General features: G+C 39.6%; 1 protein-coding gene across 1 annotated transcript in view; it reads right to left on the bottom strand.

Moving 5' to 3' along the window:
* Positions 1 to 23,434, bottom strand: part of itga1 (integrin, alpha 1) — a 62,953-nt gene that overhangs the window by 16,169 nt on the left and 23,350 nt on the right. Inside the window, exons 2-8 of the mRNA XM_085464009.1 lie at positions 18,268 to 18,388; positions 9,626 to 9,735; positions 5,144 to 5,232; positions 3,263 to 3,374; positions 1,425 to 1,552; positions 541 to 689; positions 62 to 212 (exon numbers count right to left, since the gene is read on the bottom strand). Coding sequence (XP_085320135.1) covers positions 62 to 212; positions 541 to 689; positions 1,425 to 1,552; positions 3,263 to 3,374; positions 5,144 to 5,232; positions 9,626 to 9,735; positions 18,268 to 18,388 — 860 coding nt within the window. The remainder of the gene's footprint in view (positions 1 to 61; positions 213 to 540; positions 690 to 1,424; positions 1,553 to 3,262; positions 3,375 to 5,143; positions 5,233 to 9,625; positions 9,736 to 18,267; positions 18,389 to 23,434) is intronic.

Genomic DNA, 23,434 nt, shown 5'->3' with positions numbered 1-23,434 from the left:
ACATTAACGGATAAACTATTCTGACCAAAAACTGAAACATCACAAAATATTTTGTACTCACAGCGATGCCAAATCTCTCAATGTCATCATGCTCACAAGCTTTGATGACCTTTTGTAGATTATAGTAGTCGTGTGATTCTCCATCAGTCACAATCACCATGACTTTCTTAACTCCAGGTCGTGCACCACGCTCTGGCATGAAGGCTTCCTCTCTGAAATGCAATTAACTTCAAAGTTACTCAGACAATCCTGACTTATGCTAGTTTTTTTTTTCTGACGACACATCAATTGCAACACTATTTTTTAATTTCCTCATAAGATTTGAATTCCATCATGTCTGAAAATTTATCTGCAAGGCCAACTGGAAGGCTTGTGCTATTTTTCTTCTAACAATCTGCCCATGACAATTGTCAAGCAGACTTGAAATGACAGTTTCCTATTCAAATATCCATTAAACCTTGCCAAACCAGAAAGACTCAATTATTAATTGTGGTCAACCGTTGCCGGGTTTGCCCAAATAAGACAGCTAATGTTAGGTACCTGGCAGTATCAATGCCCAGGAAAGTCATCGTCTTGGTGCCAGTGTGCTGAGGAAGCTCTTTGACAAAATCCCGCAAAGCAGGCATGTTGTCAAACTGGCTCAGGTTGACCTGATGACTCACGGTCTCGCCATAAGACACAATGCCCACCTAGAAAACACGCATACATTCACACATTTAACATGTAAACTTTCTCCTACATTAAATTTCTCTCTATGTTCTTCTCTCCTCAGCTTCTCCCCCCAGACAGTCTGCAGAGGATGTGGCTGAGGTCTGGTGAGCTTGATATGACACAATGTTCTTTATACAGACTGCAGAGGACTTCAGCAGCCATGGAAGATTTGACTTCCAACCACTAGACTCCACAGTAGGAAGACTTTCCAGTGCTTCCCTGTGGAAAAGTCCACAAGCTGTGAGCCAGATCAATGTAACCATAAGAAAAACACATTCACAGAGCGATCCAATTCAAGTGGACAGAAATACACTCAGATTCAAACTTAGTGAGCGAGAGGTTGAATTTACTTTAAAGGCTGTAAAGTGCTCAGTTTATGAACTTTGCTTTATAAAGGGCATCTTACACGTGTGGAAAAATTACATAATGGAGCACAGTAAAGTCATTAAACATAATTACTAACTAATATAATCCTCCATTCATTCCTTTTCTATATCTGATTGATGTTACATAACTATTCCATTTATTCATTCATGTATGGCTGTGCAGCCTGCACTGAACGCACACATAAACCACTCTGCAAACGTCTATAGCCACTCTTTATTTCTTTATTTTTTGAAATGATGGATGGAGTGGGTAAAGGCTTTTTAAAAGTACTGTATATGCAAAGAAAATTGGCTTTTTTAGTTTGTTCTTTAAATAGTGCAACTGACTTGTGTCTGTTTAGGTCCGATCTCAAGTCTCCCAATGAACTTATTGAGAAACTCCGTAATACTCGACCAGGGGTAGATACTGTTAGATCCATCCAGCACGATCACAAGGTCCATCTCCTTCCCGCACTCTGGAACAGAGCCAAAAATGACATTTAATTAAAGGGTACGTTTAGTTTTCAGTTTCTCTCTGTAAGCACTAACAGGGGTGCTGAAAGCTGAGACTGGACTTTTTTCTTTTGCTTCTTTTTACTTTTGGCTAGTCTACACAAGCGTATTTGATTTGGTGATTTTTCTCCTAAGTAAGACATCAGGTTATGTAACACGTTCAGTCTGTTTCCTGTTTACTTGCGCCCACGGTAAACACACAAGCTCCAAATCAAAATGTAATAACGTAGATCAGTGTGTGTGTATGTGTGTGTGTGTGTGTGTGTGTGTGTGTGTGTGTGTGTGTGTGTGTGTGTGCGTGCGTGCGTTGGTTTGTGTACGTATAAGTTGGGGTGAGGGGTTTATAGAGGGTAGCACAATGGGGGAACAAAATGAATATTTCTGTTACAAAATATGGACTTTTTTGTTTTTTTAAGGCTTCTACTTTTGTTTTACTAGGTTACATTACAAACATTATTATTATACAAGAAGAGAATCTGCTAGCATAATAGGAATAGTGAATACAGGAGAAGAACGTGGAGTGGGATGTTGTAAACGGACTTCATTCATCAAAATGTGAAGTTATATTGATCGTGTTGGACAACCTTGTTATTGTTGCCCATTCGAAATGTCTGCTGCACCTACCATACACGCCTAGTTTTTTTACTGACCATAGCCAAGCATAAGACATTATTATGTCATAAACAAACCTATGCATCCAGACCAAGAGTGGAAATTTGTGTGACAATGTGTCCATAAAATCAAAAGTATGATTTTTCTCTTTAGTAAAATTTGGGTGAAGAATCATTAGGTGACTATTGTGTAATTTTGAATAGGAGGAGTGAACTGTGGAGGGACAAATGGACCCATCGCCATCGCATGTCTTTCAGCTCAGTGAACTAGAAATCAGTTTTACTTCAAAAGGTGACAGACCTGTGTAGTCAATTTACTGCTGTGCATTGGTGGGTGGTAAATGCTGACAACAATTACAATTGCCATTATGTATGTAGCAGATAACACAAATAAAAAGGTACAAAAAAGTCATCCTGGTTTTATCATTTACCTGTGGAGGAACTAGAGTTGACGAGTTGTGAAATCTGTTGTAAATATTCATTTTAAACCTTCAAACTGTAGAAACCTAACAACTATGATTATATTAATTATAACAATTACTTGAGGCAAGACGTCTGTGTAGGAACAATGTAAGAACTGTATTTCTAAAGTCTTTTTGTTTCATTCAAAACTTTTTTTTACCTTCATTCATTATTTAGAGGATTAAATGAGTATGAGAAGTATACAATAAGTCTGTGTATATGATTATTTGTGGTAAAGTAACAGTGATTCAGAAAACCTGAGGGAATGAAAGAGAAAATGACTGTACGCTGTTTACTCTAGGGTTCTTTCAAAGCTGTTTCCATCCAGGGAAACGCCATGCAAGCCCAGTAAACTGTCTCCTAACTTGGGCATACAATGCAGCAGATGGGCTGGGCTGGACATGAGAGGGATGGGGGGGGTCGTCACAGACAAGTTTACATTAAGAAGAATGCTCTAATCTCTATGTTCGCTGAGGGAGTGTGAGTTTAAAGTCAGGGTCCTGGGTGGTACTAGTATGACGAGGAGATTGCTATCTCTCAACCCAGACAGACAACTTGTATAGACAGCGTCCTGTCTTGAGCAGATTTTCTGTACTGTACCTTGATATTTTGTAAAAGAGTTGAGGATCTGGAAGGAAGAGCTGACATTCGTACAAACTCCTGAGATGAAATGCTGCGGGCCGCACTTGTAGCCATACTGAGGACCACACGCCTGTGGAAACAGGACACACATGCATACAAACAAACAGAGACTCAAAGGCTGTGACTAGTTAGTTTTCCACTATTATGAGGTCATGGATGAGAGGAGAGCTACTGAAGACAGAAACAAAGAGGAAAGAACGACTCAAACTGTGGATGACATCAAGAGACTATTAAAACCCACAAGAGGTTGATTCAGACTGTTTCTCTTAAGAAAAGGAGAAAAGGAGACAGAACAGAGGAAAACTGCTAAAGGGAGCAGGCCTTTACTTAGAGGGAGGGGTTAAAGTGGATAGAAACAGTCTGGAATGGCACCTTTAATTTACAAGTAATTAAATCTGTTAAGTAACTGACTACATATTATTTTTGCTTCCAGATGATACCCCACGTACATCATCCACACATTTCCTTCTCATTCATAGAGAACAACAACTTCTCCAAAGAAAGCCTTATTGGCTACATCATTTACAAACTCGTGTCCTGGTGGATTAAATGAAGAACACTCGTTATCTTGTTTTTTAGAATTAATAAATGGGGCTGCATAGACTTATTCGGCCTGTATTTTTCATGTATTGATTATAAGATGTTTAGATTATTGATTTATGTGCGTCTATGTAATGTTTTCGTGGTCAATTAATATCTAGATACAGATCTGAGTTGTGTATTATGTGATATAGTTTGTTAATTTTTTGTCTTTCAGTGTGTTTCTGATAGCGTTAATGGTGTGTGATCTATGTATGTGCTTGGAGCAGGCCGTCACTTCTGTATGTTGATGAATTGCTGATTGTTGCTACCTGTGCTCATTATAGCTGTGACTACATGTGTATTAGAAACTCTGAGAAAAGCCATGTGCTGAAATGCTTCTGGGGGTTTTTTCTTGTTGCTGTGATAATAAAGATTTTATACAAGTAGTTGTGAGTACTGAAGTTCTTATTCAAAGACAATGCTAGTAATCCCAGAAACAAAGGCCTGCTTAGCATTAAAGTATCTCATTATTGCTAAAATGCTAACATTTGCTAATTAGCAAAACTGATAGAAAACCTGAGGCTAAAAAAACGCATTAGTTGGAGCAGTATACTTATTAGGATTCATCCTTTGGGGACCATTCAGGTTTGCAGAAAATTCCATAACAATGCATGTAATAGTTCAGGAAAATCAGTGCACCACTGTGATGGCTCAACAGGCAGGCATAATGAGTGGCACGGCTATAAATTAGTATTGTAAATGTTCAGTAAATGACTAAACACACATGCAGTCCAGCTGGTGATTAGATTGTGTTGAAATGTGTTACTAAACTCATTATTTGCTCATTATCATGTCATATGTTTCCTCTGGTAGCCTGATTTATACCAAATGTTTTGGGTGTTCCACCTTATAAATACAGACATGGTGTTGACATGTTGTGTAAATCACATTAAGGGTTTAAACTGCAGCTCCACCTCACATTTCTACATTAGATTTTCATACACGAACCATTCAAGAAGTTGCAAAAACATGCATTTACTGGCGCTGTAGTTTTGACACATTGGTGATCCTCAGGTTTAAATAAAGTTTTACTACAGTTCTTAAGCACAACCCTACATGTTTAAACACTTCAACATTACCACAATTGATTCACAGCATCCTGTTACGTTCCCAGGACACGGAGCCTGACTTTTCCATGGAGGCCAAAGGTTTAGTGCGTGTTCTGCAAATTCGCTGCTGAGTAGTCTTGCAGCAAATATGCAAAGATCAGTCCTTCTTCTTCTTGTCTATAGAAAATGTAGAAGACTTCCTGCTTACCAGAAATCCTCCTTTGGGATTCGTTACCAGTGTGCTTCCCATGGTCATGTTTTCCTTCACTTCACGCAAGTTGGGAATGGTTGTGTTTTCTAAAAAAAAAAAGAAGAAGAATAAACTAGATGAATAACAGAGTGAGACAAACAGAGAGCAGCACAGCTGGGTAAATTTCTCGTTTTCATTTTCCCACAAGAAAAGTGCTGCCTATCCCAAAGAATGACATGAGACTAAATATACTCTGCTATATTACTTTACCATGTGGCCCCTCTGTGTGTAGCTTATGGCTATTAACTAAGAATATGGAGCACAACACAAATATTTTGTTGGTAAACAGCCTGTTTGTTGTGAAGGGGAAAGAATTAGGGGAATCATTAAACCAACCCAACATGTGTCTAAAATTAGCAGCTTGGGAATGTTTTGGATAGGAATTAGTTTTTCCTTCTGCAAATCTGTGAAACATGCCTTTTCAATTTTGAATGTTGCTCCCTGAGAAGTGATTTTGATGTGAAACAATTTCTTATTGTATGTGCAACAGATCTGTTAGCAGTTAGTGCGTTAAATTTTTACCCTATACGTCCTTTCCGGGTGGGTTTTTTCCCTCTATTTCCTTCCCACACTCACTAAAGTATACTAATAAAGGCAGCACAATCGGGCTCCCTGCTGACCTCAGGATGAAAAAAATCCTTGTCTTTCATAAACAAACTTTTTAAAACAACATTAAACTGTGATGTGGGTCTGAATTGATTTGGAAAGTGACCCATCCTTATTTCTTAACTCCAATGACACAGTTCAGGACCCTGCAGCTCATGATACCCACGTGGGACTGGAACGAGTGACAGACACCGAAATACAAGCTTTTTCCTCAGTAATGCTTGATAGCAATCAGAACAAATTGGACCTATCAGAGCACTGCTCCTGCTCTGGTGCTCTGCCTGTGATTTTCTAGATTGTGGATCTAAACTGCAGTGAGTTTTCACAACACTGAAAAACAGTAAACTAATTATTACTATGGCAAATCAGCTTCATAATCAGTCTTTGTTTTAAATCCATTTCCCAATTTCCTAGAATACCCAAACATTTCACATTAGTAGTTTTCAGTTACGGCTGATTGATTTAGTCAAAAGCAGGGCTGGTATTTTGTTTACTGAACACAAGTGAACTCACTTATACACCTCAGAATTGGTTCATGCAGTTTATCTACAACATTTTTATCAGTGCAGTGGCTGCCGCGACCAATTGAAGTGTGTCTGCTGCCGCAGCCCTGCATGGCCACTTCTGATCAGATTGTTTTCAGTGGAAATCCTGGTGACAGACGTACCAAGATGAGGTGCTCCAACCTGTATTTGTGGCACTCATGCAGCAATACTCCACCCTGCGGCTGTTTCAGGGCGACAATGCCCACCCCCACACTGCTAGAGCAGCGCAGGCCTTTCTGGATAAGAAGCACATCCGGACACTTCCTTAGCCAGCATTTAGTCCTGATATGTCTCCTATTGAACAAACCTGGCACATGCTGAGTCAACGTGTTCATCAGAGACAGCCACAGCCACTGACCACTGCACAGCTGCAGGAAGGGAGAGCAATTCCTCAACAACAGATCCGGACACTTGTATTATCCGTTCTCAGATGGGTGACTGCTTGTATCATTTCAAATGTCTTCTGCGTGCATATATATAAAATATGTAGATAGATAGATAGATAGATAGATAGATAGATAGATAGATAGATAGATAGATAGATAGATAGATAGATAGATAGATAGATAGATAGATAGATAGATAGATAGATAGATAGATATCTAATAAGACAAAATCTATTTGAAAACCCAAACTTATGTTTTGTTTTTGGATGAGTATATGTGAGAGAAGGCAGACTGACTTTACAATTATACAACTGATGCATCATGTTTGTCATTTAGTTTCAATTTTCTAAACAGAATGCAAAAATACAGCCAAGGTGTTTAGTAACCAACCCCTCCAAAATTGTGGGTACTGTTCTTCCTCATCAGTATTTCATAATGGCCATGGCATAACCGCCTCCCAGTTTTACTGGTCAGACTGAAGAGTCATTAAAAATTACAACACAACAGCCACTAACTTTGCTCATTATGGTTTGGCTTCGCTCGTCTGTGCTGGGAAAATGTAAATCCATTATGGAGGCAGATGTGGCGATGAGAGATTGTGAGGAGTCGTCAGTGGGCATAGACTGAAATGATGAAGAGTGACAGATGACTGACAAGCCCTTTACTTATTTAAAACATTTACATGAACACATCCTGCTGAACTGCGCAAGGTTTTTCTACTGTTATAGAAATATCCAAGAATACTTTATATATCCATCAACTGATCCTAAAGAAACAAACAGGTCATGCATTTGCTTATCGTGTCTAGTTTCTTTTAAAAAAGTAAAATAAACCAGCACTGTTGTCATCATTTAAACTTCTCCTAGTTTGTTGCTGACTTGTCTGGCTCCAGATTCCCATTGGATGCTTTCCAGACAAAACTTCGGTCTGTGAGATTCAAGCTTTTTTTTCTAAATCCCCCAAGATAAAGCAACTACAGCACTCTCCACTTCAGAGAAGGGAATTCCAACTGATCAGCACTTAAAACCAATAATTTACCAACAGCAGCCAAGCTGTTACCGTGCTTACTTAGAAATTTTAAGGTGTCCAAGGCAACTGTGCTAAAGCGGTGACGTATCAGTCTCTAAAAGTTGCAGATCTGCTGCACACACAAGCTCTCGGTTATTGCGTACACACACAGGCAGGCACTAATAGAGGCTTTGCAGACTACTGACCGGCAGCTAAGTTGTGTTTATCTGTTTAATTTAGATAAATTGGAAGGCTGAAACATTAAAACCTTGTTTATTTGCTGTCTTCCTGTTCCGATGGTTCCAGCTTCCTCCCCAGAAGACCCAGTCAGATATAAAAGTTAACTTACACACACATCAGACGCACACGCCCTGAAGCACTTGGATTTAGAGTATTTGTGCAGACAGTTAATTGAGAGCTTCTCCCATGCACACCGGCAATTAAAATCCCCCTCATGCACATGTTCATGCACATATATAAACCAATCGGCCACTGAAAGATGAAGCGAATAACATGGATTATCTGTTACAATGACAACAGATATAATATGCAGCAACTGAATGATTGATCCCCGTGTTATTATTGCTTCCTTTTATCGAGTGACAAAGTGTGTCTAGAGAAGAGGTTGTGGTGGGTGGTTGGGTCAAACACACAGCTTTCACACAGGAGACTGTGATCACTAATTAGATATCCATGTTTACTTATTACTTTAGAGTTAATTGATTGAGTTTTTACTTCTTTGAGGTCAGGCTTAGACACCTTCTCAAATCCAAGAATAACTGTTTAACTTTTTCACAGCATTAATCATATCAGTATAATTAATCATGGTAAAAGGTCCTGAAGCAGTGACGCTCCTGGGGCAACATTAAAATGTAAGGTTGTGGTAACAATGATATCAGATTGCGTGTGTTGGACGCAGGAATAACTGTGAGTGCTTTACTTTCTTGCCAGGATTTCACTATGGTCATGGCATAAGCACATCTTAATTTTATGCTGAAGTTAATGGCAGAGGAGGTTTGGAACGGTGCAGTTACAGAGTCAGCAGAGCGTTGGCAATTTTGATCTGTTAGGAAAAGGTGTCAGCATTGGTTTTTTTATCCTTTAGCCTTCATTTATCCGATAGTGTTGGAGGAAGGATGCTGTGCATTCCTCTGCGTGAATAGGAAAGTATTAACACAACAGGAGAGAAGGTAAAACATAACAGCCAAAATGTAAGGCCGTCCTTGCAAAACATTGTTTTCTACTTCATCACATGCATGACAAATTAGTCTTGTACACCGTCTGAGTTCAGAAGCATTACGACTACATGATCAGTTGTAAACCTGTGATCAGTATGTCATAGCACTGAGCGTATTACTGATGATAATGGTGGAAGGTAGGCCACAAATATGCTCTCAAATGTGCTATTTGGGAGTCAATCAACAGAACTTCTTACTCCATGATAATAATCAGTAATATGATCACATGATTGTCATAATCTATCAGGAAATAAGTGGCCTTTTGCATGTCTAACAAGGTGATTTTTAATTTTGTGCACGCAAAATGTATCAACAATGAGAATCTTTTGTTATTAACTTCACTAAACAGTTTGAATTTGTTATTTTTCAGTACATTAGGAGCAAGAATTTGGTACAATTATAAGTAGTGCGCATGAAGGTCATCGCTGTGAAAAGGGAAAAGTGCCCATAAAACAACAAATGTGACACTGACCACTGAGTGATCACTGTGTGTAAGTTTGATTAAAATCTGGCCAATACTGCAGGAGGAGCTGCATTTCTTGTGAACTGTAGCTGGACAGAGGGACAGGTGGTTGTCTTGGCATTGCATGAACTCATAGCCCCCTTCAGCCAGATCAGATAAAACTGTACACATGTGCACACAAATCGTTTTCTTACTGGGCAGCTCCAGTTTGATGCAGTTGTTGTTATCTCTCCCCACGGGACATTTGTAGACGTCTCCGGTTCTTTTACTCGGCTGTCCTGACAGCGGAGATCCAATCAGAACCCTGAAAAAATAAGGACGAGATGGGAATGGTTACATGGAAAGCCATCCAACATCCACACTACTTGCTTTACAATTGTGATAACAACCGCAATTCAGATGTTATTGCAGCGATTAGAAGAAGTGACTCTGAGATCCACTTCTGAGGTCCACAGCTATTTAGACATGGTTTAATTATACTTGTATAGCAATTGAACGTAAACCATGGTTCACACTGCCTAGTAAAGATGTTATAGTTTATTGTGATTGGCTTGCGAGTTTGTGGCTGCAGTTTTATTATATAATCACTCTGACACAATAACAAAGAAATAGCTGGAAATAAAAAACAACAGTTAATCTCATTTAGCTCTCACCAACACCACATAGTAATGGAAGATAACTCCCAGCTGCTTTTATAGCACTTCAGTGTTACGTTTAATGTGCTGGACAAGTTCAATATGTGTCTTGTGTGGGTTTTATTACACTGTGTCTCTCCATCAGTGCATTGATGCTAAAAAAAAGTTTGGTCATCTGCCTTCCTCTAAACGCTCAAGCTTATTAACATTCCTGACTCTAATGGACCCTGTGTCATTTGAAGCAAGACGCAGAGAGGAACAACAACACACCCGACACACTTTCTGCTGCCAGCTGCCTGTGAGAAACATTGTAATTATTTACAGCATTGAACGAGCACTCTTTTCACTCAGAAATGAAAAAATAAACACTTCATAATTACTTCATTAATGATAAGTTAAGTGTTCTTCCTGCTCGTGTCACTGCAAAAAAAGAGCAGCTTTAACAAGGGAATGATTGACAACCACTTAAATATTTCAACAGCGGTTCAAAGCACTGGTATGCAACTTTGTCCAAATATTCATGCTGCACACAGGATGAATAACTTTCCCGATCCATGTTCTTAACATGAAAACCAGGCTTGTACAGGCTGTTGTTATTACATAAAGTTAAGTTTTAAAGGCACAGCCGTGTGAATAACTGTATGTAAAATGTGTGCTGGTGTCATCAACTCTAGATGACTCAGAACTTTCTCCAACAGGGTGTATTTGAAGTCAAACCATGGTCTTTTTCCCCCACAGTAACCGAGTCATTTTGGCTGACGTAACCAAAGTAGAAAAGTGAAAATAAGCAGCTGCGAGAGGGAAAATTGAAACGGTCCAGATTCCACTGTTTAGCTGAACGGCAATGAAATGGGTCGTTTTCAGATTGAATGAACAAAGATTGATCCTATCATACTATTTGTTTGTTGGGATTTGCATCTACTTCAAAAACAGCTCAACAGCTATGTTTTTGTGACAAGGAAAAAAAAACACCTGTTATTAAAATTCTCATTGGTTTGTTGTCAGTATGATAAAAGGGTAAAAATGGCAGTATGGTAACAGGTTGCACAGTAAATGTGAATATGTTAAGATGCTGAATATAGAATTAAACAACTGAAAATGAAGCTGCTAGCTCGGCTTACAACTCTGAATCCTGGTTTATTTGATAATTACTCTTTTTCACTAAGTAGTTTTTCCCGAAAGAAAAAGGTCAGGGATGCAAGTGGCAGGAAATGAGCTTCCTCCAAAGCATGTCTGGGATCTGCTTTGGAGATAGAGCAACAAGCTCAAAGAGCTGCTAAACCTCCACAACAAAATGAGAAAGCTGTGGCAGTTTTGACATCTAATTAGGCTGGCACCTGGAAATCTTGTAGGTGAGATGTTTGGGACGTGTCCCATCAGGAGGAGACTGCTGGAAAACACAGAGCAAGCGAGGAAAATTATGTCTCTCAGCTGGGAGCGCCCCCAGATAAGCTGGAGGACATCGCTAGGGAGAGGAATATCCGGGCACCTCTGTTACCTTCTGCCCCCACAAACCATAATTCATCATTGGATGAATAATATATGGATATTTTTCAGCAAAAAATAGGTTACAAGTTCTTAAACCTTAAAACTCTTTAAATGTTGAATTTCTACAATAATAACAAATCATTTTCACATGATTTAAAAAATGAAAACATTGCACTTTTCTGAAACCTTTCCCAGCAATGTTGTGGAGAGCAGACAAATCTTGGGGTTAGCCAAGGTTACAAGAGGCTCCAGCGAAAAGCTGAACCGCCTGTGCCACATGTAACAGCTTTTCTCTCCCCACCCTCGCTGACGGTTAAGGCATCTGTAACTAATCAGTCACCTCCCACTTACAGCAACCTGCGTGTTACATCACCATGTGATTGCTATATTTTCTCATTAAAATATTTTCCCAAGCGTAACACTGAGAGCTACAGGTCGTCTCTAATTTTTCCCCACTAAACCTCTGTAAATCATTCAGCCTCGGTCATGTCCTCCCTCCGCTCGCAGCGTGCTTTGCCCTCATCACTAGTGTGAAACAGAACAAAATCAAGCTTTTTGGATGATATGTAGCACACATGTTTGACTGCACTGAGGAGTTTCAGTTGCAAATGGCTCCACTGATTAGCAGTAAGTGAATTACTACAAGTGATCTCATATGATCTCGATAAGTTAACTAGTACAAAGCGCCATCAGGTATAGCCATGCAGGAAAGGATCAGCGATTATAGTGCAACAGGTCTGACTTTAGAGTAACTAAAGGAGTTTGCAGAAAGCAGAAGAGATAAAAGATTTTAAAAACATGTTTCCATGTTTATTTTAGCAAGAAGCCACGGATGCTTGGTTTCATTGTATTAACAGGCTGGGTATGTGAATACTCTGGCGGGCAGTTTAAGGTTAACAGCTAGTAGTAAAAACAAGGACCTTCATTACAGCCGCAGCTGGTGTGCTCGCCCCAGCTTAATTTTACAAGCGAATCAGTGTTTTTTTCCTTTTTTTATTATTTTCTGGAGTAGAATTTAACCGAATGAACACTTGTCTTGATACGTGTGCACATTTTTGGCCAGAATTCTCTTAAACAAAAATATTTATTGGGAAAAAAAGACACATTTAAAAAATGTATTATACCTCTATTACTTGTCTGTTATATAACATTAGGGATGCTCGTGGCAATTCATTTCTTAATCAGCTAAACAGGTCAGTTAAGAAATAGTCAAATATTAAGTTAAATTTGAAAACGGTTTAAAAAAAAATATCCCCATTCCAAAAGGTCACATGACAATCTCATTGGCTCACGGAGTTGTGATGTCACTACACTTTGATCCTTTGAAGTTTGACCTTAAATAGGGGTGAGAAACAGCAATTTGTAGTTCGTGTCTTCGCAGCATTTGTGTTTGCAGCTTTCACACGTTCACCACAGAAACTTTTGGAAACCTTTTCAGAGTTGTCGTGTACAACTTTCAACATGTATCCTACAAGACACCATCCAAGGCAAAAAGATTACGCCGCTTCTCCTTCCTGTCGTGGCCGGCCAAATGACCTCTTAGCCATCCAAAGGGCATTACATGACAGTAGGAAGGAAAACTACCACCTCCAGAATAAAATTCAACAGATTGAAGACGAGAAACTTCAACTGGAGGAGAAGTGTAGACAGATGGAAGCGCAAAATAAGAACCTTGAAGAAAGACAACAACGCCAGCCCGACATAACAATTATTAATGAGGGCTGGGGAATCAAGTTTGGACAAGCCCGAGACCAGATTGTCTTCCTAATTAAGGAAAACAAACAAAAGAGCGTGGAACTAAAGGAGATGTCCAACCAGCTTAAAGACAGCAAAGCTACTGTTGAGAAGACAGAATGGGATCTCCAATATATGGACCAAAGGAATCGGCTGCTCCAAAAAAACTTCGATGAAGCTGTGAAAAAAAATAAAGAAATCCTCCAACAGAAGGAAGAACAGGAGAAAAAGCAAAGAGACATGGAGCACAAACTCAAAGTCACGGAGGAAAAATACACAATGCTGAAAGTAAAGTTGGATGATACACTGCGCCAAAATAAAGACCTTCTTCAAGAGAAAGAAAGATTGAAAGAAGAGAAGTGTATTGTCGAAGACTTTGAGGGTAAAAACCTAAAACTGCAACAGTTTTGTAGTGAACTGAAGGACAAAACAAGTCAACTAGAAAGGGAAAAAGAAAAACTGGACAAACAATGCTCACACATGCAGAAAAGGATGGATCAAATGGCGAGAAACAACTCCGAGCTCACTAAGGGGATATTGTTGGAATACAACAACTTGAAGCGCAAACACACTGAAATGCAGGCGCAAAAGCAAGAACAAGACAAAATACATGACGACCTGCAGCGTACGCTCCAAGATATCCACAGAAGAAATGAGGAGCTACAAGACATGTACAAAGAAGTACAACAGAGAAACGCAGACATGCACAAGGACAAGATAATGCAGGAGGAAACATCCAAAGAGCTCAAGGAAAAGCTTGAAGAAAAACGAGCAACACTGGAAGAGGTGGAGAAAACATGCAAGAAGCTTGAGAAACAAAACGCAGAAACCATCGATGAGTTGAGAACCCTCATCCTGGAAAAAAAAGCTCTTGTAGAAAAGTGCATGAAAAAGAAGAACAAACGCTTCCGCTGGCCCTGGACGAGAGACTCTACTGCTTCCTCACCTGGTGTAGCCTCGTCTTGCTCCACCTCTGTTCACCTCCCCAACCAGTCCCGGCAGTTGACTGCCCCCTCCTGAGCCTGGTTCTGCCGGAGGTTTCTGCCCGTTTAAAGGCAGTTTTTCCTCCCCACTGTCGCCTAGTGCGTGCTCAGAGGGGATTGTTGGGGTTTTCTCTCCTCTACCTTGTTTCATTATTTACTTGTTTAACTTTTTGTTCTTACTTCATTTTACCTTGTTTCATTATTTACTTGTTAACGTTTTGTTCTTACTTCATTTTACCTTGTTTCATTATTTACTTGTTTAACTTTTTGTTCTTACTTCATTTTACCTTGTTTCATTATTTACTTGTTAACGTTTTGTTCTTACTTCATTTTACCTTGTTTCATTATTTACTTGTTAACGTTTTGTTCTTACTTCATTTTACCTTGTTTCATTATTTACTTGTTAACGTTTTGTTCTTACTTCATTTTACCTTGTTTCATTATTTACTTGTTAACGTTTTGTTCTTACTTCATTTTACCTTGTTTCATTATTTACTTGTTTAACTTTTTCTTTTTCAACTTATTTATAAAACAATAAACCAATTGAATTTATCCTTTGAGTAGTTTTCATCTAATCTTTTCATCTATAACTTTTTCAAACATTCATATCTGTCGTTTATCTTCTTCTTGAAACCTCATAAATGGTGAAGGAAAAATCCTGGAACATGGTTCCAGGAAAAAGATAATTTAAAAAGGATAATTTAAATATGATTAATCTGTTTGGAAATCTGCAGGTAAACTGTCTGTCTGAGAAATTGATCAAATTAGAAGAGAGGTCAGCTGGATATTTAGATGTCACTCCTCTTATGCAAATTAATCAAATTCCTAAAGTGTAGTATTGCTGATTTTGAATAAGACCTTGAAGGACAGAAGACACATTTTCCTGGTAAAATGATGGCTGTAAAATTGGTGAAAGGGAGCCGACCAACTGGTCTGCTTCTCCCACCCAGTTTGTCATGGTCCATGGGTCTTTGATCCAAGGTTTTGAGTCTTTGAGTTGAGGATTCATTCTAGTTTTGAATTTTAGGTTCTTTGGATTAGGTTTCTGTCGTGTTAATGTTTTGTTTTCTATTCACAAGGTTGTTTTTAATACATCTTGTTAATTTTCTGATGCTTTGTATAAGTTCTTTATGGCGATCGTGGCTCAAGAGTTGGGCGTTCGCCTTGTAATCGGAAGGTTGCCGGTTCGAGCCCCGGCTTGGACAGTCTTGGTCGTTGTGTCCTTGGGCAAGACACTTCACCCGTTGCCTACTGGTGGTGGTCAGAGGGCCCGGTGGCGCCAGTGTCCGGCAGCCTCGCCTCTGTCAGTGCGCCCCAGGGTGGCTGTGGCTACAATGTAGCTTGCCATCACCAGTGTGTGAATGTGTGTGTGAATGGGTGGATGACTGGATATGTAAAGCGCTTTGGGGTCCTTAGGGACTAGTAAAGCGCTATATAAATACAGGCCATTTACCATTTACTTTCTAGCCTTGTTTGTGCCTTCAGTTTCTGTTCACTTTAGTGATGTATTTAGTGAGTCTCCCTTTGTGTTTCTGTTCTGGCCCTCCTTCTGTCTCGTCTGTTTGTCTTTATCTTTCAATGTTTCTTCATCTCTGTCTCAATGTCTCACGTTCAGTCTGTCTTCTTGTCTGTTTTCTTTACTTACTTCCTGTCTTTAATTTGAAACATTCAGTTTCCCTTCATGTCTTGCGCAGCTTTTCTTCCTGTCCTGGGCCCTCACTGGTTCCCTGATTGTCTTCATTTCCTCTATCCTCATTACCTCTTGTGTATGTACTTTCTCAGTCCTTCTTTGTCATTTGTCGTGTTGTCCATGACCATATCTGTGTGCCATGTAGCTCTGATTTCCATGTGCTGTCTGAATAAGTAATCCTAGTGATACTTGTATTCCCTGGCTGTTCTGAGAACTTTGCTATTTTAATTTAATTAGCATTAAATACACACCGTATGTTCGACTTTTGTCTTCTGAGTATTGCATTTAGATATGCAACCTCTTAGACACAGTGATCCATAAGACTGTTGGTTAATTAGTCCAACACTCTAATAAGGGAATTTGTGATAAACCAAAACGGTATGAAAACAGTCATCTCACCACCAAAGCTATCAATTTGATGTGGGAAAATTCTCTTTACGACAAAAGACGTGGGACAAGATATGGCAACTAGATAAGCAGGAATGGATGCAATTTACTGAATGTATTCATACAATGACACTAAGTGTGGTGTGAAGTTACTGCATGAGATGAGCTTTTTCTTTCTGTTTATTTAACCTTATGCTGCTGCAGACCTGTACCACATGTAAAGTGTTGCAAAAATGTTCCAGATAAGACGCCTCGTGTGACTTTTAGGTAAAATATTAACACATGAAGTCATCTTTATTTTTACAACAAGGTTCGCGCTGGAACGGTCTTGTCTTTCAGCGAGCATCTGTGTGTAACCCACATAAAATGAGGGTACCACTTTAATGAGTGATAAATATGAGGAGAGATGGACAGCCTGCCCAACCAATCGAAATGCACAGGTCCCAGTATGCTTTGACCAATGGGAAAGCAGCCTGCCGCTGTATGTCTCACCCACCTACACTGTGTTCGGTGCTATGTGTGGAGGTAGTTGCGTGCTAGCAGGAGAAAAGAGAGACTGAGGTTTTTGAGTTAGAAAGAGTATTAGATAAAAGTTTGTAACCAACTGTGCTGCACATAAGTTCGCTGGTTATCAGCTACCTTTCATGTTAAAAGTAGCCAAAGTGAGTAAACAGGCGAATGCTGCAGTTTTCTGGCGACTTTATAAAGTACCGCGTGGAGCTAAACTGTTAGCCTTTGTTAGCTCTGGTTGTTATCAACTGCCTGAAAGTTCATCTCAATCTGCTTCCAGAAGTAAGGTAACACTTGAAGCGCGACAAATGTTTATTTTCTTTCACGTCGTATTACTGTCATTAAAGAGAAAAAAAAACATGTCCTGTTACGTTATTTAGAGCCCCGCATTTTCTGACCGAGAGACACCATACCATTGTCTTCGGCGTGTGTGTGTGCTTTTTTGTGTGTGTGTGTGCTGAATTGTTCCTGAGGTGGATCCTCAGGAACAATTCCCAGCCTTCCCACCTGGACTTAAAGCAGGGGTGGGCAATTCCAGGCCTCGAGGGCCGGTGTCCTGCGGGTTTTAGATCTCACCTTGGATCAACACACCTGAATCACATGATTAGTTCGTTACCAGGCCTCTGGAGAACTTCAGGACATGTTGAGGAGCTAATTTAGCCATTTAAATCAGCTGTGTTGGTTCAAGGACACATCTAAAACCTGCAGGGACACCGGCCCTCGAGGCCTGGAGTTGCCCACCCCTGACTTAGAGAGACTGAGATTCGCTTCTTTTCCACTTGATGATCTGCTGCACCTTGCAGTGTGTATCACTCACACTTTAACACAGCTGGTTATTCATAAGACCACTGACTGACATTCTCTCACCCCTATTTTCTTTCACACCCTGGGAAAGAAAATAGGAGTGGACATTTTTTATTTGGGACTTTAAATAATAAGCTGTTGTGTAGAACATTTTCCACATGTGAAAAGAGTGTGAGATTTTCATTTGAATGTACATTGGATTTGTGTAATCTGTTTGTATAAAAGTTAAGGAGTCAGGTTACTAGGGTGCACCCGAGCATTGAAAACCAAAAGGGACACTTGGCCAAGTCATTGTCTTAGTATGTGTTTTACTTTTCTTTCATTTTTTGTAAGTTTCTTTTCTACAATTGTAAAGTGCCTTTAACCTGTGCTTGTCAACCTTATGGTTTATTTCACTAAAGTCGGTTGGTTCTTTTGAGTTACATTCTTGTCTCAGTGTCTCATTTAAACACACCTCTGTGCTCCTATAGTCGAACCTACTGGCCCATTTATATATTCTTTTCAGCAATTCCCCTTACTGTGTTACATGTGAGATGCAGGGATCACATACATCCGGCCTCCTGATGACTTTAGCCCCTAAAAAACGCGCTGCTGATGACACTCACCATTTTCCCTCGCTGTTCTCAAACTGCTGGACAGTGTAGCCGAACATGTCTTCCAGTGGTCCAGAGAAGGACAAACTGTTCTTCTGGTCCACGTTGAAGGAGAACACGCAGGTCAGCAGCACTGCAAAGATAAAAGTACAGTAAAGGTTACGCATGATAAGACTCGAGAGTGGCGCCGCTTTACTTCCTGTTTGAGTCTGCTGTGCTGCTCTTCAGAGTGGATTTACATAAACTGATGGGCAAATACTGAAACAAAAGATGTGCGTATGCAGTTATTTCTAAGTGCAGAAGCCATAAACACTCAGTAAATATTTCTGAAACCCTCAAGATGCCTCTTGGAAATGGAAAAAAAAAGAGATCTACTAAAATACTTTGTAAATGTAATAAATAAAAGTTAGCATTTAGGTATTTTAGTTGCAGCAAATATAAATAATTCTATTTATGTCAATATTATTTACGGGTGCATGAAAATGATGTACCCAGATGAGGGCCGAACTTTGTGAACCACAGACACGCACACAGACACACACAGTCATTCTGGAAGAGGAATTTCGAACATCAATGTGAGCCATTTTGGTCAGGGTTCAATCTGACCTCCAGGACAATGGCTTCTTCTCTGCACTCTGCCCAGTCTGGGTCTGTCTGTCACTGAGATGAGTATATCACAGAGCCTCTATATAAATCCATCCATGTCTCATTGTGCCTGGACCACAATGACACTCTTTATATCTACTGTGCCAGGAAATTCCTTCAATATAATTTATTCAATTCCCGGACCTTTGAGGGAGTGTAGAGGAGTAGAAGAACAGTGGGATTAAAAACAGAATGTGCAAAGGCAGACCGCATACATAGACACACAAGGATAAAGCAGCTATTTATCCTTTGATGGTAATGCTTTGTAGCTAATGTGTCTGAGAACTACATTAAAAGGTCTAGACTGAAGTAATTTTACATCTTTTAGCAACACCCAAGAATTGATTATGTTTGTTGGTTTATCCACCAGATATTTCAGTGTGGTCCACACAGCAACATCCCAGACAGATTGCTTTGATATTTAGAAGAGACATTCACGAGCTCCAGAAAATGAATGAATGTTCTTACTCAGTCAAAACATCCCTGAATCTACACAATTTATTCTTCTGATTAAAAGCATAAAATGATTACAGTAGCATCTAAAAGAGAGCCCTGTGAAAGTACACCCCGTGATTTAGCAGCTTATATGATTTTATCAGGACCTTTCCGTGGTTGTGGATGAATTTTGACTCTTCTTTACAGCGCTGCTTCAGTTTAGTGACGTTTGCAGGCATTCGTTTATGCACAACTATCTTAAGGTCCCGCCACGGCATTTCAGTCAGGTTGAAGTCTGGACTTAGACTGAACCACTGCAACATCTTCACTCTTTTCTTTTTCAGTCATTCTGCTGTAAGTCTTCTGCTGTGGATGTTATCATTTTCCCGTGGCATGACCCAGTTTTGGTCAAGCATTATCTGTCGGACAGATGTCCTCATTGTTGACTCTAGAATACTTTGCTGTTCAGAGAAGATCATGGTTGACTCAAAGACTGCAAGGTTCCCGTCCTATGGCCACAAAACAAGCACAAATCATCACCCCTCCACCACCGTGCCTCACAGTCGGTTTGTGCTGCTATGCTGAGTTTGGTTTTTGCATTGTGCATTATGGACAAAAATCTTCACTTTGGTCTTGTCTGTCCAAAGGATATTGTTCCAGAGGTCTTATTCTTTGTTCAGATGTAACTCTACTGCCATGTTCTTTTTAGAGAGACAGAAGCTAAAGTTTTTCACACACATATAGGTTTGGCCTTTTTCCCCCTTAAAAATAACCACCTTCATTTAGAAACTACATTTTGTGTTTACTTGTGTTATCTTTGTCTAATATTTAAATTTATTTGATGATCTGACAAAAATGGGAAATCAGGAAGGGAGCAAACACTTTTTCACACCAGTGTAAAGACAATTTGGAATATCTGATATATACAAAATAATTCTGCATACAGTTGGGTCAAAGTAACTACAGAGCCCACTTCAAGAGACCATTTAATTCGACTGTAAAGAGTTTTTATATACTGCACTAGGAAGCTGACTTATTTTGGGAGCCAGCGTCTAGTGGTCACTCAAGGAACTTTTGTTTTTCTTCAGCACTGGCTTAATATTTCAGCCGAGGTTGTCTCTTGGCTCCATACATTCAAATGTGCTTACTGGCTTACTAAAATCACAAACTGCTGAAAATGTGGAGTGGTCTCTCGTGCATATTAACAACACAAGAAAGCCACAGAGAGCAATACATGCAGGGATTAGCATATGTAAGCATCCCTCTCTGTAAACAGAGCAGTTGTAAAACTGCTAGTCACGTTTAAATGTCGATCATTTAGATTTCATATAAGATTTCACTTTTTAAATTTCCAGAGACCACGAAGGAGGCCTGCTGAGTCATATACAGGAACCCCAGATGAGAAGTATTATCCCCTCTGTTTCTCCCTCAGTCATTTCTGCACTTCCTCTGTGACCCCCTTTCCATCTCTCAGAGAAGCTCAATTTCCTTTTCCTATTAACCTGATTATACACATCTCCACAAATCCAAAGGTACACACGCACACACGGACACACAGCTAATTTAGCTGATTTAAGATGGCTTCAGGCCAACCAGGCCTTTTCATTCATCACAGACTGAGCTCAAGTACAGTTCAGAGTCAAACCGGCCTGAGTTGTAAATCACTTAGGAACATCATTTGTCCACTGGCAGGCACATACTTTGTGTATACCAATCTCATTTCGCTGTATTGGGTGTCTCCTGGCTCTACTCTCTTCAAATCAGAACCAGTGAAGTTATATAACTGTCTATTTTTGTGAGATGGGCTAACATCTGCCCTGGAAAACCAATAAGCAGTCTTGTCCCTCTGTGGATGGAAATGGCCACATGAGTGTCTGAGGTACTGGCATATATACCCATATGGAAAAGAAATAGTAAAAACATATATGATTTACTCATGAAAGTGGCCACTTTCTCATTACTTTCATATTTTTTTTAGTAAGTATACAAAACATACAAGTTTCATTGTATAATTTTTCAAGGGATCTTATATGTGTTTTCACTCTTGTATGCTTTTCATACAAGTTTCATACAAGACAGATAAAAACTTTATAAGATTTATATATATATCTTTTCCATATGGGTATATTTGTCCATCACTGCTGGAAGGTTCATTATGTACTCAGTCACACATGAGCGTGTATAGCACATCAGTTCATCCTGACTGAAATATCGCAACAACTCCTCAATGGACTCCCATGACATTTTGTGCAGACACTCATGGTCCCCAGGGGAAATAAAATACTTGCTAAGGTCAAGCTGTGACTTTTCTTTAAGAATGAAACTGATCATTGTGGTTTAAGTGAAATGTGTCAAAAATTACTCATTTAGACCCCCTTCAGGACGAAATGTTCTGACTGCAAAAAAGGACAGAATTAAGCAAGATGTAGGTTTGAGTTGTAAAAGTAAAGCCAATGCAGAAGTGCACTGACTCTTCTTTCCTTTTCATGGGATTATGGGTGACTCAGGTTGCAAACTGACTTCTGGATGTAGGTCTATAAGTCTATGGGAAAATGGCCCTTGGCTTCCTTGCTTTTTGACCTCAGTAAACACTTTCTTGATTACTTTATGACACCAGTTGCTATTTTCAAGTCATACTGAATAAAACATGAAGTTCATTTTGTAAGTTATGGTCATTATCCAGAAAAGGGAATTATCGAGGGTTGAATGACTTGTCAGTCGCTAGCCAATAAGCAAGCAGTGTCACTGTCAAACTCAACTTTACCTCATTAGATATGGTTTCAAAAAACGTTGAAATGCCAGAAACAGTAAGCTTAACAAACTTTGCTTGAGCCTTTCTCCAACAGTAACTGACATATATATACAGTATATACAACTAGCAGAACATCTTTACAGCGTAGATGGTAGGAAACACAGGCTTAGCTTCCTGGTACATTTAAAGGGAAAGAAAAATAAAGCCACTACAGATGTGTCTTTAACCTGTATTCTTTTCTGAAGGCCACCATATGGTGACAGCAAAAAGCAAAACCATCTTTTAAATAGTTTATAGGTTGGCTTAAAAAATGGTAACAAGCTAATTTCTCCTTGGCATTTTTGTACAACTTACCAGTTTCAAGGCAGTAACATTTAAAGTGGCCACTTGTGATGGATGCTTGCTTTTACATCTTGCTGAACATTCAACCCCTTTAAAAGAGCAGTCAGTTGGGCATTACTTTCTGGCAAGTACATTCATTTTAAGCCTATTTGTCAATGGCTAAATTTAGCATCCCATTAAGTATCACAAGAGAACAATGGAAGCACCTTGCTAATTAAGCTAGCTAGCCAACTAGCTACTTTTGGTCTTCCATCCAACCTTTCGTCCATTTTCTGTCATTTAACATGGTCCAGGCCTAATGTACAAACAAATATATGATGTGATAGTGGTTACAAACATCTTTTACTGTTTATAGATAAATAGTACTGAGCTTAAAGCAGCACGCTGTCCTTCCATAAACAAAACTGACAGTGCGTTTTAACTTTAAGACAATTTCCCTTTGTTTTGTGTTCATAATCATTCTGACTGTTGGGCTCTCCACACTACAAAAACAGCAGAGGCCCACAGCGTCAATGAACACGTCCAAAAAAGCCAAAAAATCTGCATGTCATTTATCAAAATGGAAAACATGCTGACCAGAAATGTCTAATCTAAGTTGGTTTGAATACTGCAAAAGTGATATTACAATGGGTCTGTTTTCAGTCAAGGACCACGTGGTCCTGATTGATCCCGGCAGTCTGTCAGCCACAAGATAAAACCCCACTGCTCTCTCTGCCACAGTTATCAAAACCAAAGGAAAACCAAAAGACTTTGCTGCTGATACAGCGAGTGCAGAAAGCAGCACCCGCTGACCTGTGAGACATCACTCAACTTAGCACCTGTAGGCTTCAAAGCTTGGCTCAGCTATGGTTAAAAATCTGCATCCCATTGGCACCTGCTCATCTGTAACATATCTAACCATCTATAAAGAGCTTTAAAGCTTAATGCAAATCACCAGCTCTGGGAAACAAAATCATGAAGTGGGCCTGACATTTGACCTTAATTAGATGCAGTGAGAAATCAGTT

This window comes from Copadichromis virginalis, linkage group LG7 (assembly GCF_057382275.1).
Source record: "Copadichromis virginalis isolate Kocher_CV1m ecotype Utaka linkage group LG7, C_Virginalis_male_GT1.1, whole genome shotgun sequence".
NCBI lineage: Eukaryota > Metazoa > Chordata > Actinopteri > Cichliformes > Cichlidae > Copadichromis > Copadichromis virginalis.
Note: the sequence above shows the minus strand (reverse complement) of the source record. Positions and strands in the feature narration are given on the sequence as shown.